This window comes from Rhinatrema bivittatum, chromosome 3 (assembly GCF_901001135.1).
Source record: "Rhinatrema bivittatum chromosome 3, aRhiBiv1.1, whole genome shotgun sequence".
Taxonomy (NCBI): Eukaryota; Metazoa; Chordata; class Amphibia; order Gymnophiona; family Rhinatrematidae; genus Rhinatrema; species Rhinatrema bivittatum.
The window spans coordinates 162,198,326-162,214,664 of record NC_042617.1 but is presented as its reverse complement, the minus strand read 5'-3'; the positions used below and the strand labels follow the sequence as shown (position 1 = coordinate 162,214,664).

The window sequence follows — 16,339 nt, the reverse complement described above, 5'->3', positions numbered from 1 at the left end:
GAAAGCAGTGTTGGGAGTGAGACAGACTATTCTATTTGAAGTCATTACTCACTGCTTTTTTAAAATAAACAAGATTACTATGACAAATATGGATCTTTTAAGCTCTGTCTAGTCTTTCCAATAGTATATCCCAAGTACAACCTCATATGCTAATTATTGACATGTTTTGGTCTAACTTTTTCTATCTAATGTTCAGAATTTTCAGCTGACGCTCCCAGAATAACTGTTTGCCATAGCCTTCTTTCCAGCCTCTAAACTGATGAATCAAGAAAGCTCAAAATACATAAAAGATGTATCCAGGAAACAAATACTAGAATGTGTTCTTACTTTTCACTTGCTGTTCATCCTAATTTTAGTTGCATGGATTTTAGATGTGAGATATTCTAAAGCGTGGTAAATCCATTATTAGGAAATAACATGCTTATGTATTTACTTTAATAGGCAATCAGTGGAGTTTCATTAACAACAGTCTGCATACCCAGAGTCTGAGCAGATCAAGTAAGGGCAATAGTAGCCTTGATAGACTGTATTCAAGAAAGATCAGAAAACAATTGGTTCATCACAAACAGGTAATCTGTAAAGTGTAGTAAATGTTTCATTTTTCTTTTTTACATTTCACTTTTCATTTCACTACATTTTTAAATGTAACAGTGAGCAATAGCAAATAGAGAGGATAGTATTCTAGAGGGCATTCTTAGGTACTGCAGAAGATGGTCTTTAGTAGACCAACTGGCCTCATGAACGTCAAAGCTGGCTGTGTATCTGCGTATATTAAACAATAGATATGGTTTATTCTACAAGTCGGCTCCAAAATATTCTGTATAGTGCCTGACTGGCATAGGTTCTTTGGTAGTCTTATTTGATTCTTTGCCTCAGTGCTGATGACCAATTATAAGGCAGCTTTTGCTAGATAAAGTGATGCAGTTGTATCTTTCTTTCTCCCAGGACAAGCAGGTTGGTAGTCCTCACATATAGGTGACGTCATCAGGCGGAGCCCTAATACAGAACACTAGAAACTGGCACACTGAGCATGCCATGATCCCTGTGTCCACAGGGGTCTCTCTTCAGTCTCTTTTTTTTCCGCGCTGCAGTTTGCCTCGCTTATAGGAGCTCTGTGAGATTTTTCTCACATTTCCTCACAGAAACACTTGAAGTTTTACTTCACAAATAATTTCCCTACACGGGTCTCCTTTTGCGTACATTTAATCGACGCTCGGTGAGTACTATGCCTCGTTCTCTGGTCGGTTCCTGTCACCTCACTATCCGTTCCCCCGGGTTACCAACTGAATTGCGGCCCTTTTTTCTTTCTATGTCTATCACCCTTGCTCCGCCCCACGATGCCCGCGAGTGGCCTTGCTGCGATCTTCCATCAGGGCTAGAGGGATTGGGACGTCCACGATTCCCGTTGCGGTCGCTGTTGATGCTGCCAGGGCTGCTGTCTGCCGTCGATGCCTCCGTCCATATCCTCGACTAAAGAAAACGCTCCATACTTCAGGTTCTCAACCAGAGCCCCGTGCAATTCTTGGGCGAGAAACAATGTCAGGAGCAGTAGAGGCACGGTGGCTTCCATCACCAATGCCATCCATGACATCAGTGGCAGCTTCCTCGGTGCTGGAGAGTGACCGGGCCAAGCACCGAGGGAAACATTGTTACTGCCATGGTAACCGTCCATCACCGATGCCATTCTGGACATCAGTGGCAGCTTCCTTGGTGCTGGAGAATGACCAGGCTGAGCACCGAGGGAAACATCGCCGGCACTGATACCGCACCGGGCCCGGGTACAGGAGTCTCCAAGCTCCTCTGCACCCGAGGCACCGAGGCATTCCTCACCAACACCGGTGCTGGGTACTGAGCCACCACAGATTCATGTGGAAGTGCCAGTAATGCCTAACCTGTCTCCCCATGTAGCTGTGCTACCTATAGCAGCTTCCAGGGAGGAGCTAGATGTCCTCGTCCGTCAGGCTGTCCTCGATGCCTTCCGGAATCTACTAACACTGGAGCCATCGATATTCGCACTGTTGTGGCACCACCTCGTCGTGGCACCTACCAACGACAGCCTAAGTCATCGTCGCCGACTCTTCCTTCTGAGCCTCCATGGACTCCTATACCTATCCCGAGATCCTCGAAGGGCGATGGGCACTCTAATCCCCCTTCGGCACCGATCCCATCGAGACCTAAGTAAAGGATGTGTCTGAAACCATCCCTTTCGACCTGGTCACTAAAAAGGACCAGAAGTTTTCGGGAGGATTTAGGTCATAACATCTTCCAAGAACCATATTGGTGTCACATATTGCTATTTACTGGCTATATTTGACACAACACCAAGGGAACCTCTCTGCCATCCACATGACATTTGAGCAACATGTGATTGCTTCGAAACATCCTCCCGTTGCCAGCAACAGGACTCCATACTAGATGGTAACCTGGCTTACGGCCCCTGATTTATGGCCCAAAGTCCAAGATAAACTAGCTGATCTGCCATGCACCACAGATAATCCCTTCGTGCACAAGGTCCAGCAGTCAGTGGCTCAATTGCAAGACCACTGCGAGACCCTGCGACAGCTCTCTACATTTCTTGCACAACAAAGAGGGATGCTAGAAGGACCTTTTAACGCTCACGCTCCTGCGTGAGACCAGCTGATATCCAGATCGCACCAGCTCCGCCAGTTGGGCAGGTTCCTGGATTTTTCAACCTTGTCAGAGAATAGAACGGTCTATCCCACTGAGGACTGTTCCCCGGATGCAACAAGGCAGAGGATTTTAATCCCACTATTTCCTACTTTCAAAGAAAACAGGCGACCTCCGCCCATCCTGGACCTCAGAAATCTCAACAAATTTCTTCAGAAAGAAAAGTTCAGAATGGTGTGTCTCAGCACCATGCTTCCCTTACTACAACAAGGGGGTTGCCTCTATTCTCTGGACTTTCTATATGCTTCATAGTGAGTCGTCAACATTTTCAATACCAAGTTCTGCCATTTGAACTAGCTTTGACAACTTGTGTATTTCACCAGATGCCTAGCAGTGACTGCCACTCATCTACAAAGAACAACAGCATTCACGTGTTTCCTTACCTGACGATTGCCTAATAAAGAATCAATCCAAACAAGGAACTCCAAATTTTCTAAGACTTACTATAAATCCACTACATTTGGCTGGGAATTCTGATCAACTACCATAAATCTCATATAGAGCAGATTTGGGCACTATAGTCGCAATGGCCTTCCTGCCCAATAACCGCACAGACATCCTATCAAATTGTCCACATCTCTAGGCGCATGCAACATCGTCTCAGCCCATCAATTTTTCCATTGCTGGGCCACATGGTTTCCACAATCCACGTCACTCCTATGGCCAGACTAGCCATGAGAAAAACTCAGTGAATTTTAAAATTTCAGTGGCTCTAAGCCATTCAACCGCTTTCGTCCCTGATCCATATCACCGATCCAGTAACCAATTCCTCAGATGATCTTGGCCACGGTTGCATCCAACTTGAGTTGGAGAGCTCGTATCAAAACCCTCCAAACCCAAAATGCTTAGACTCCACTCCATGAAAAGCCTCAGATCAACTTCCTGGAGCTTCGAGCCATGCATTATGCCCTTTATGCCTTCAAACACTGCCTCTCTTACAAAACGTTGTGGATACAGACAGACAACATAGTGGCAATGTGGTACTCGAACAAACAGGGGCACGCAGGCTCTTATCTGCTCTGCCAGGAAGCCACGCAGTTCTGGGCCTGGGCCCTTGCACACTCCATTCATCTCCGGGCCACTTATCTAACAGGCATACCGAATATACTAACAGACCATCTCAATTGATGTTTCCATCCCCACAAGTGGTCCCTGAATCCATGTGTAGCGAGCAAAATCTTCTAGCACTGAGATCAACCAACCATCGACCTCTTGTGTCCAAATCGAACCACAGAGTGGACAGATTCTGCTCCCTACACAGGCTTTGAAATGAAGCCATGTATGCCTTTGCTCGCCCCTGCAACAAAGGCCTCCTATATGCGTCTCTTCCGATACTGCTCATAGCCAAAACTCTCTTGAAGCTACAGCAGGACAGGTCTTCAATGATTCTCATAATCCCGTACTGGCCTCGACAAGAATGCTTCCCCATACTTCTCAACCTATCACTCCAGGAACCAATTCGCCTGCCCACAGGTCAACCTCATAACACAGACACTGATATTCTCAGTTACTTGTAGCTTCACGAAAACCTTTCACGTTATTCTTACCATTCGAAATGGGCAAGGTTAACCAAATGGCATGCACAAAAAGGTGTTGGCCCCTTTTTCCTGCCCCACTCCATATCTATTAGGCTATCTAGGATACCTTTCGGATTCTGGTCCCCAGACATCCACCGCATGGGTTCAACTCAGTTCCATCTCAGCGTACCACCAGGGAGTAGGGGATGCCCTGTTAACGGCTAACCCCTTATGAGTCAGCTTATCATGGGTTTTCTACAACTTAAGCCTCCTCTATGATCACTGGTTACAGAATGGGGCCTAAATGTAGTGCTTACATGGCTCATGCATTCCCCATTCGAGCCTTTGCATTCCTATAACATTAAAAATCTAACATGGAAAATTATTTTCCTCATAGCTATCACCTCTGCTAAAAGGGTCAGTGAGTTACAAGCCCTTCTTGCATACTCACCCGACACTAGGTTCCTCCGTGACCGAGTGGTCCTCCGACTCACCCTAACTTTCTTCTTAAAGTGGACACAGCCTCTCACCTTACTCAGTCTATAGTCTGCCAACTCTTTCCCAAGGCCTCACTCTCACCAGGGCGAGAGGGTTTTGCACACCTTGGACTGTAAGCGTGCACTTGCATTCTCTCTAGACTGCACTGCACTCCATAGGAAATCCAACCAACTCTTTGCTTCTTTGACAAAGACAAGCTGCAGGTTCCAGTGGGCAAACAAACTGTCTCCAACTGGGTAGCAGACTATATCAAATTCTGCTGAGGAACCAGGCCTTCCTCTCCAGGGGTGAGTGCAGGCACATTTTGTAAGGGCCATGGCAACATCGGTAGCACACTGTCATTCAGTACCAATTGCCAACATCTGCTAGGCTGCGACATGGAGCGCTCTTCACACATTTGCAGTCCTCTACTGCTTAGATAAGGAAGTCCGTCAAGACTCTGCCTTTGGCCAATCTGTCTTGCAAGAATTTGATCCAGTATAATCCCCAACTCCTTCCACAACCACCTGCTGTGATTTCAGGCTGCCTCATCGTTGCCAATAGCACCCCAATTATTGTGCCTGCTGCACGAGTTGTCTGCTATTGGCCTGTTGTAATATGAGTCAGCCTGTAGCTTGCTAATCACCCATATATGAGGACTACCATCCTGCTTGTCCTGGGAGAAAGCAGAATTGCTTACCTGTAACAGGTTTTCTCCCAGGACAGCAGGATGTAGTCCTCACGAAACCCACCCGCCACCCCGCGGAGTTGGGTCCGCTTACGTTTATTTTTTCGGTCACGCTTTTTGCTACAAACAAGACTGAAGGGAGATCCCTGTGGACACAGGGATCATGGCATGCTGGGCATGCTCAGTGTGCCAATCAAAGTTTCTAGAAACTTTGACAAAAGTGTTCTGTAATAGGGCTCTGCCTAATGATGTCACCCATATGTGAGGACTACATCCTGCTGTCCTGGGAGAACACCTATTACAGGTAAGCAACTCTGCTTTATTTTTATCCCAACAAGATAGAAGGAACAATACACCTCACTTCAGTGTATGACTGCTATAATTTCATGATCTTTTCATTTTTTGGTGACTCCTTCTCCCATCCTCTGTTTATTGCTTAGTTTGTGGAGCAGCCCAAAGACAAGATACAATGAACCTTTATTTGTTGCACATACTTTTCCTGCCTATGACTCCAGCAGTTAGATCAACAAAGCTCCAACTGAACTAGCATTTCATATGCGGGACATAATTAGTAATTCATTTTTAGTGTGGTAGTTGTAATCCATGATCTGAATCCAGTAAACCAACCCGAACTATGGGCTGAATTTGGTTCTAATCATAGGTAATGATTTTTCAGCTCCTCTTGGTTTGACCTAATATAAATTTAAGAGCAATATTGGGGTTAGAAGCCTACAGAAGAGAGAGATGAGTTATTTATTTCATTTAATTTGTTAACATTTCTTTTAGCAACTTAATTTGTTAAAGGCAAAACAGAAGGCGTTGGTCGAACAGATAGAAAAAGAGAAAATCCAAAGCAACAAAGGATCATCTTACAAACTTCTAGTGGAGCAGGCAAAACTGAAGCAAGCCACTTCTAAGGTATGGAAAAATGCAGTTGTATTTAACTTACTGCTGTTAGATGAGATTGGACATAAATATCAAGTAATAGTTTTTTTTTAGTTTCTCTTAGGCTTTTTTTGTTTTTCTTCTTTTCCCCATTTGATGGTAGTTTCCTAGCTACCTTGTCAGGTTTCTAACAATAGCCTCACACAAATATCTTATTTAGCTGGCAGAGACTATATTTGGTTGAGAATGTCCAGCCATGGCCGCCTGTGATTCCAGGATGAGCCCTGAAACAAAAGCCTTTTCAGTGCCCTACTATTGCAGTTCTAGCTCTTTTTAAATTAACGCATTTTCCCCTGCCTTGCCTTATAGCTAGGTACTTTTGAGGTGGCATCTTGTACTATCTTAACCTTCTGTCAGATGCTACTATGTTTACCTTGCTTGAGAATTTCTCTCAAGGGCCCTGAGCCATGTCTCCAGCTCTAGCCAACCCATAGAGTAAGCTCTGTACTTTGGCTTCACACTTGATAGCTTGTGTTAACAATCTATCAACCGCTCTGGGATGGGCAATACCATCTATAATACATGATTCAGAATCCACCTTGGGCAGGGGAAAAGTGCATGAATGAGACAGACCAATAGACTTGGACAGGAGTCAGTGCTGACACCAACTTTGTGCAACTTATGTACAAATGACTTCGCAATATTTCATCTTGTAAAATTATTTATGCTGATTTTTCTGGGCTAGAACCGAAACAAAGATGCAACAGAGCTAGTAGTCTGTTACACTATATAGCAGCTCATTTTGAGCCCTGCTAAAACTGGTGTATTCCATCTCCATAATGCGAATGCCAAAAAAAGAATATGGTTATTAAAAACGGATAAAGTTTTATTGAATCAAATCTGCCCCTCAGGCTTTGTAGCATTCTATCTTCTAAGGCCTAATAGATGAGGTGGAGGCCTGATGGAGATCATGAAAGATCATTACAGGCTGATCGAGAGATGTTTAGATATTATTGCACCATCTGAAATAATATTAGTAGAGCCAGAGCCGTTCAGTATTTACTTGGTCTACTGTCAACCTCATTGTGAACCTTGAAACAACAATTGTTCTTTGGCATTTCAGTATTCACATAGATCAATCACCTTAACAGTTACCACCAAGACTTCCTTAATGACAATGTCCAGTCTAGGCTGGGACCAAAAGTCATTGGCCCAACCCATAGACAAGGACACACCCTTGATTTAATTATTATTTTTTTAAATCATTTAGTGTATTTACCAACCCTGAACTCTACCCAGATCACTCTTCACAACTTAATATTAGAAGCCTTCCTTGGTCAGACCATTACCTACTATCTTATCACCTAGCAATCGGAGCAAACAGAACAAGTTTAGGCTATCAGCCTTATCAAATTACTAAGTGAGATCACATTGAAACAGAACAAATGAAAGATATAATATTGCCTAAACTGGCCAATTTTGCCTGTGATAATCTGACACAAGCAGTGGAAATATGACAAGCTGTAGTTTTAACGGCTTCATATCAAATTACACCAATAAAAAACATTCGGATCAGTTGAAGAAATAGAGCACCATGGTTCACTAAATCCCTAAAAATCTTGAAACTTAAGATGCCATGAGAGAAAAGAGTGCCAATCCCCTTCAGTCCACACTAAAAATATCAATTTACAACAATTAATGCTATTGTGAGCATATTAATTAAAAAAAAAAAAAAAAAAAAAGCTTGCTACTCTTAATAAAACTCACTCAGTTGGAAAAATTTGTTTGAATCATTCCATACAGTAAAAATATTAACCACAAAACTGACTAATCCATATGAATATACATTAGTTACTCAATTTGTAACAATCTTGCCATCTATTTGTGAAAATATTAACACTGTCAAGAATATTCATTAATGCGGACATTTCACAACTCAACAATGGACTTTCCACTTCACAAGTATAGGATTCTTTCAAACCAGATGAAGACAACACAGTGATAAAAACCATTGCAAAACTAAATTTCTTCTCATGTCACCTTTCTTCTCATGTCCTCATGTACAGTGATATTAAAAATATTAAGAACTGATCTATCAAGTTCAATTTCTCACATTAATATATCATTAGAAAAAGGTTGTCCACCAGATTCGCTAAATCAAGCCTCAGTCAGACCAACCTTTAAAAAAAACCCCTAATTTAGACCTATCCAATTTCACCAATTATTGGCCATTCTCTTCACTTCCTTTCTTACCTAAAATCATTGAGACTACAGTTTTGTCTTAGTTGACAAAACTCCTCGAAGAGTATGCAATACTAGATATCTACCAATTTAGTTTTCAGAAAGGGGTTTTCCAAGGGCTCACTTTTACTATCCAATTTAGACACCATTATCTGAGGCTTTGACAAAGGGCCCATTTATTATTATTATTATTTATTTGCTTAATTAATCTCCGGATTTTACAAAAGTAAATCAAAACAATGAACATAATAAAAATTGAAATTACAAATTAACAATATGATCACAAAGATAATTCATAAAAGTGGCAGTTAATGACATAACATATAATCAGTCAACACAATGTAAATTGCTGTCACAAATACTTGTATAAATGATTATGATCCATTAGAAGAATACTACTTAAAGTAGGAAAAGACCTCAGAACCCAATATGCATTGTTCAACCAGAGTTTATGAGCATAAAGTCGGGTAATTCAATCATAGGTCTAAAAAAAACTCCTCCAAACGATCCATTATTTATTCCACTATTCCATCACAATATTTTAACTTTTATACATTTTTTCTTATTTTTTTTGTTGAACTTCTATATCATATCAATAAAAATAAAAACTAAGACTTATCTCCTGTTAACCGTGCCCCTTAATCTGCAAGGCATGAATGCCAAAATGCCGACGTTGGCCAGTGTTTTGCCTAGCAGCTGTCTCAAGGCAAAGTAAACATTCTAGTATTCAACGATTCAATACAGGGGCAAAACCGCTACTTCTTAGCTGCTGAGCAGCTGTGAAGTTGTTTGCTTTCAATTTCCTGGAGTGGCTGGAAACTCCTTGACTTATCTTCCGCATTTGACACCATAGATCATAACATTCTTCTTGTCGGACTAAACGCCTTTGGCATTTTAGGCACTGTTCAACAGTGGTTCACATCATTCTTGTTAAACAGATTAGAATCAGAAACAAAACATCCCAATGGAAACAAGTAACTATAGGAGTCCTGCAAGGCTCATCATTGTCAGCAACTCTCTTTAATGTATATCTCTCCCCACCTTTGCAAAATACTAACCTGTGTCTGCGTAAACTACAAATTCCTTTTAACTCATCATGGGCAAAATCAATCAATGGTTATTACATAACAAACTATTCTTAAATATTAAAAAAAAACCAAAACAGAATAATAATTAGTCACTGTTTGTTGTCATCAACACCACCAGACTTTGTATTCGATGACCACGAAATTCCGATTATGAAGACAATGCATAACTTAGGCACACTACTAGATACTACACTATCCTTTTGCCCTCAGATTAGTGCAATGGTGAAAAGCTCATTCTTCAAATTGAGGCTTCTTTGATGTTTGAAGCTCTTACTAGAACTTGACGATTTCCACACAGTACTTCAAATACTCATTCTAACAAGCCTTGATTATTGCAACTTGTATCCTGGTCTTTCACTAATTGCCATTCAAGCACTACAGATAGTACAAAACTCAGCAGCAAAGATCCTGACAGGTACACAGATGTGTGAACACATCACACAGTTAATAACATCTTTATACTGACTATCCATCAGGTAATGCACATAAAACAAGCTGGCCACATTGATACACTGTTTTATACAATGATACTGCCATCTGGGCAAATGCTACACTATGTATCTACAGGCCTTCATGTATTTTTTGGTCTGCCAATAAAAATGTACTAGAGGTCCCATCAGCTAAATTAGACCACTTTGACTTATCGAGGGAACAAGCTTTTTTGGTGGCAGGCCCCATATTTTGGAATGCCCTACCAGAGAATTTGAGAGTGGTAACCTGCCCGAAATCTTTTAAAGTGGCATTAAAATCGCTGCTGTTTGAAAAAGTATTCGTGGCAACCCTCCACCCCCGATAAGCAATATGCCATAAAAACTCTTCATGCACTAAATAAATACAAAGCTGTGCAAGCTTATCTTTAAATAGGAATGGCCATATTGTAAACAGCTGTGTTTTGTCTGTTATATGTAGTGATTTTATCTAGGTGGCCAGGGGCAAAGATGTAATTGTTGCCCAAAATACATGTGGCTCTAGAAAGAACCCTGACCTTCTGGTAACACCTAAAGAGCCTGCTAGCAAAGTTTGCTGTATCAACATGGGGAGTTGTAGATGCAACATTTCATATCACAGCTCTTGTTCTATTATACTCAGCAACAGAGTACTGTGCCCTTTCTAGCAAAGGTCATAGCATGTGCATCTTGTTGACACCCCGATGAACATAACCATTGATATTGTATCTGGAACTCTCCGTGCAATTCCTTAACCTGTTTTCATGTGCTTGCACATATTGCTTTCCTACACATCTGGTGACTGATGGTGACCCATAAGCTGGTTGAAATGTTACGTACTGTTCTTCAATTACTTGTTTAATCCACCTAAGGCATGCCTTTCCTCTTGACTTAGGTCTTGCTCAGTGAAGCTACTGTTAGTTACCCTTTTAATCAAGTAATGAGCATCACAGGATATCAGACAAGTTCCTTGTGTCAAACCTCACTAATCAACTGGCTGACTTTAACACAATGGGAATGGTCACTGCTAAATAAGCTCAGAGTAGGGCAAGGCTAGTGAGCAGACAACCTTCACTGCTGGAGCCTGAGAACCCTAACCCATTGCACACTTTTGAAAAGACACCTACTAGATTGTGCTTTATTAGAGGAGTGTCCTTTCTACAAACTAAGAGGTGGGTTACTAACTTCCAACATAGTGAGAAAGCTATTGCTTAGGTTTGTAGACTTTCATTCACAAAATAAATATATACCACCTTGGGCATTTTGTCTTTCAATATACAGTAAAAATATCAGTTTACATTTTTCAGAGTTCAGTTCTGAATTATACTATTTATTTTTTTTTTTTCCTTTTCTGTCCTTCTGCCAACCCAGCCCTTTCCAGTTCAGTTGCTTGTGACTTTACTTTCCCCTTCTGTCTGAAGACAGGAAAGGAGGTCTTGTCCCTAGGTTTCGCCCCTTCAACAGCAGGTGTTCCCCCCCACCCCCCTTCCTTATTTTCAGGAGTCTTGAATTTTATTCTCTAGCACCAAAAGGCCATTTTTCATTTTCTAAATAACAAGTTCTTTCTGAACACTGCTCTTATTTTCCAACTTAAGAATTCACTTAGTTGAAATTAAGAAACTTAAGAGCTAAGCAGTTCTTTTGCTCTTTTCAAGGGTATCATGTTCACCAGTGTTAAGGGTTAAAAAGGGGAAGTGTGCTGAACTTAGCTTAAACCCTAAAGACGAGTTTTGTTTTCCTTTTATTTCTACACAGCACTTTAAGGATTTGATACGTCTACGGCGGACAGCAGAGTGGCCCCGCTCTACTTTGGACACTGAGGTTTCAACTGTGAAAGAAAGTCCAGAAATGGAGCCTCTTCCTTTCACTCTAGCTCATGAGCGCTGTATCACAGTTGTGCAGAAGCTGGCTCTCTTCCTCCTGTCAATGGACTTCACATGTCACGCAGATCTGCTTCTCTTCGTCTGTAAGGTAAGCAGTTGTGATTAAGGGTTTGAGGTGCTGGCTTTTTCCCTGTACACTCTAATTTTTGAAGCTAGAGGGCAGCATAATTCATAGCATAGCCATTTGTATTAAGTTGTTGATGCTCCACTGGGTTCCTTGAGGCATCATGGTATTTCAGGGAATAGGGAAATGAAGAGGGCAACATCTTCTTTTTTTTTTTTTTTTTTTTGCAAAGGACTTTTTTTTGGGGGGGGGGGGGAGTGGACACAGGTGTGAGAGGTTGGGTGTTGCAGTATGGCATGGGCACAGAATTCTTAGTTGATGTTGGATTATATTTTGTATTATTACTTCATATCCCAGTATTGGCTACATTGTGTCATTAATCCTTGTGATATATTGCATTAAAATACCAGAAAAGTCACACATGTACTACTAAGTCATAGTAAATGCCTGAAAACATTTATCTCACTCCCAGCATGCACCGTGGGTTATGTATACTAATGGAGTTGAAGACCAGTGATGTCTTCTATAATTCTACCTCATGCTGATTTGTAGGTCTAATTCTATTTATTTATTTTATTTATTTTTTTTTTTTTACAGGTTCTTGCTAGAATTGCAAATGCCACAAGACCCACAATTCATTTGTGTGAAATTGTGAATGAACAGCAACTGGAAAGATTATTGTTACTGTTAGTAGGAACTGATTTCAATAGAGGCGACATTTCATGGGGAGGAGCTTGGGCTCAGTATTCTCTCACCTGTATGTTGCAGGACATTTTAGCAGGTGCGTAGTCTGATAGACCATTGAGAGAGAGCTTACGTTGATAAATTTGATTTTGGCAGCAGGAGTTTAAGATGTTTAATTTGCCTTTTAAATGTGGTGTGAGGGCTGGATTAAATCTGTGGAGAAGAGAGGAATTATCTGCTGACTCGAATTCTCAAGCAACCTCTCAGGTTCTTATCTGAAGCCTTCCAAGTATACCTAGCTGATGCCGTTAGGAAGCAGTTTTATTCTAATTACTATATTTGCCTTTTTGCACTTGCCACTTCAGTGATGTGGTAATGTGTTATAATTTGTTGCATATTCATCTTTTATTTTAGTTCATGATCTTCCCCAAAAGTTACTAATGTCGACTTTTAAAACAGTTATTGATATTAGTGAATGTTAGTGGTACTGTCTGTATAGGTTATAAGTTACTCTATTTAGCTGCTTATACAGTAGCCCTAGGTGGTTCACAAAAAACCAAACACAAAATTATTAAAAGTATAAAACAAGCATTACTAAAAGAAGATTTAAAATGGCATCAATAAACAACAATAAATGAAGTTAAATATAAAATAAAATTATAGAATGAATGCTGTTATAGATAAATTCTATAAACTTCTCAAACAGAGCCTCTTTAGGTAGTTTGATACTGTCCTGGAGCTTTTAAATCTTGCCTTAGATGTTTATCCTTTTTGTGTAAGCTACTTTCAGATATATAGCTAGCCTGTCAATTTGTTTTAGCTTTTTATTTTGTTACATGATGCAAATGATTCCATCAGTGTAGAGCAGGGGTCAGGAACCTTTTTGGCTGAGAGAGCCATAAACGCCACATATTTTAAAATGTAATTCCATGAGAGCCATACAATATGTTTAAAACTAAATACAAGTAAATGTGTGCATTTTATGTAAGATCACACTTTTAAAGTACAATAAGTCTCTGAAAATATTACACCAGGCCTTAAGACACCAATACATCTCCTATTAGGAAAACGGACCAAGTCAGGCTGCTATAGAGTCCTACACAGAAACTACACGCCAGCAGAAAACCTCACCTGAATCACGTGCTGTCCCTCACCTAACATAGAATAAAGAGACCAAAACGCATAACAAGAAGCATGCAGACAAAAACTGAATTGGAAACTGCAACAAGCCAGAGTCTCTGTATGCAGTGTAACAAAGGAAAAAAGAAACATCACACATCCTTATAAAACAAATCAAGAAATATAAAATCATCAGCAGTAAAACTGTACTAACAAAAAGAACATATTTCGAAACAGCTGATGAGTGGAATATCCAATAATTAAAAACTCATATAAAACATTTCCAGATACCAACAAAATATTTCAAAATAGCAGACACAAAGATCCAGCAATGAAAAATAATAAGGATACAAAAATTTTTTTGCTCTGCATACCTGGGAACGTTTGATATCCAGGTGTCCTGAGATTGTTCTGAATTAGCAGGAGGTGGGGTGGTTTGCTTGGAACTTTCTCCTCTCTCAGTCACATACCAGCGCTCTCTCTCACACTGGCTCTCAATGACACACCTATACACACATGCTCTCAGTCACTCACATATACAAATGTTTTTTCTCTCTCACTTATATAGGCTCTTAATTACACATTTACACACATGCTGTCTATCTTTTCACGCTTACACACACACAGGCTTTCAATCACATAAATACATGCTGTCTTTTTCTCTCACACACAGACTCTCATTCACATGCTTACAAACATGTCCTCTCTTTCTCTCATTTACACACAGGCTCTCAATCACATACTCACATGCTCCCTCACCTAAATCAGCTCTCAATCACACAGACACACATGGTCTCTCTCTCTCATTTAAACACAGGCTCTCAATCACATACTCACATGCTCCATCACCTAAACCAGCTGTCAATCAGACACAGACACACATGATCTCTCTCTTACTTATAAACACAGGCTCTTAATCATACATACACATGATCTCTCTCACACACAAAGGATCTCAATCATACACACATACTCTTTCAAACAAACAGGTTTTCAATTACAAACTTACACATACAGGTTCCCAATGGTAAACTTACATTCATGCTCTCTCTCTCACAGGCAGGATCTCAATCACACACAGACACACATGCTCTCTCTTACTTATACACACAGGCTCTTAATCATACATACACATGATTTCCCTCACACACAAAGGATCTCAATCATACACACATACTCTTTCACACAAACAGGTTTTCAATCACAAACTTACACATACAGGTTCCCAATGGTAAACTTACATTCATGCTCTCTCTCTCACAGGCAGGATCTCAATCACAGACATACTCTCTTTCACATATACAGGCTCTCAATCATTCACATACATGCAATCTCTCACTCACACACACAGGATCTCAAACACACATGCTTGCTCGCTCATTCACTCTCTCTCCCCCCCCCCCCCCCCGGGAACTCGCGGCAGCAGCAGCAGCCTCTTACCAACGCTAACCTCCTTCATTTTCAGCCCTCGCGGAGGCGAAGGCGGAGTCCCATCGGCCGCGGTTGAAGATTTTCATTTTCCTCCGAGCCGCGCTGCAGTCTTCTTCCCGCGCAGGCACCCGATGCTCTCCACTTCCTCTTCCGGGCCGCGGGAAGAAGAGAGCACCGGCGTGCTCTCTTCTTCCCGCGGCCCGGAAGAGGAAGTGGAGAGCATCGGGTGCCTGCGCGGGAAGACCCGCGCAGGCACCCGATGACTCCAGCGCTGGCACCCGGCTGACACCCGATGACTCCCGCGCAGGCACCCGGATGACTCCAGTCGGCGTGCTCTCTTCTCCTCCCCCCCGCGGCCCGGAAGAGGAAGTGGTGAGCATCGGGTGCCTGCGCGGAAGAAGAGACCACGCTAGTGTGGTCTCTTCTTCCCGCGCAGGCACCCGATGCTCTCCACTTCCTCTTCCGGGCCGCGGGGGGGGGGGGAGGGGAAGAGAGCACGCCGGTGCCGCTGACTCCAGCTGTCCTGCCGCGTTCCGCCCGGGCTGACAGCATTTTAAGCCCGGGCGGCGGAGGACCGGGGAGCAGCTGGGTCAGCGGGGAACCGCGAAGTATGGCGACACGTGTCTGCGAGCCAGATGCAGCCCTCAAAAGAGCCATATCTGGCTCGCGAGCCATGGGTTCCCGACCCCTGGTGTAGAGCGAAATCCAGTAGGCAGATAACTAATGCATCATCTATTTCTAAAATCTAGAAACCAATTTAGCCAACAGTTTTTATCAGATGGCCTTTTGACCAACATATTTTAAAGACAATATAGCAGAAATCATGTGGTCACTATAAGATTACAAATTGATTTGGCATGGTTTTCGATTGCTGGTCAAATAACCACCTGATATCAGATTTCTTCTGTCCTGCACTTCACTTAGGTGGGCTGTTTTAACAGACAGCCTCACTCTTAGTTTATCATCTGTTAATTAAGGTCCAGATGTTAGTTGCTTAGCAAATCCTCTGTCCTTGTTGGGTTTGATATGATTTGAACCTGTGACCTTGGGATATCTAGACTGTGAACTTGACATAAGGCTGTTGGCTTTCCCAAGAGTTCCAATATATTCGGTTTCTTGGGAGAGTCA

At 41.8% G+C, this 16,339-nt stretch overlaps 1 protein-coding gene across 5 annotated transcripts in view; it reads left to right on the top strand.

Annotated features, from left to right (window-relative positions):
* The window catches only part of BIRC6 (baculoviral IAP repeat containing 6), a 1,045,545-nt gene that overhangs the window by 371,739 nt on the left and 657,467 nt on the right, over positions 1–16,339 (top strand). For 4 of the 5 annotated variants that reach the window (XM_029593898.1, XM_029593901.1, XM_029593897.1 and 1 more), the window contains exons 33-36: positions 442–569; positions 6,157–6,288; positions 11,786–12,001; positions 12,575–12,758. In XM_029593898.1, the coding sequence (XP_029449758.1) occupies positions 442–569; positions 6,157–6,288; positions 11,786–12,001; positions 12,575–12,758 (660 nt within the window). The remainder of the gene's footprint in view (positions 1–441; positions 570–6,156; positions 6,289–11,785; positions 12,002–12,574; positions 12,759–16,339) is intronic. The other variant, XM_029593899.1, reaches the window with a different exon arrangement.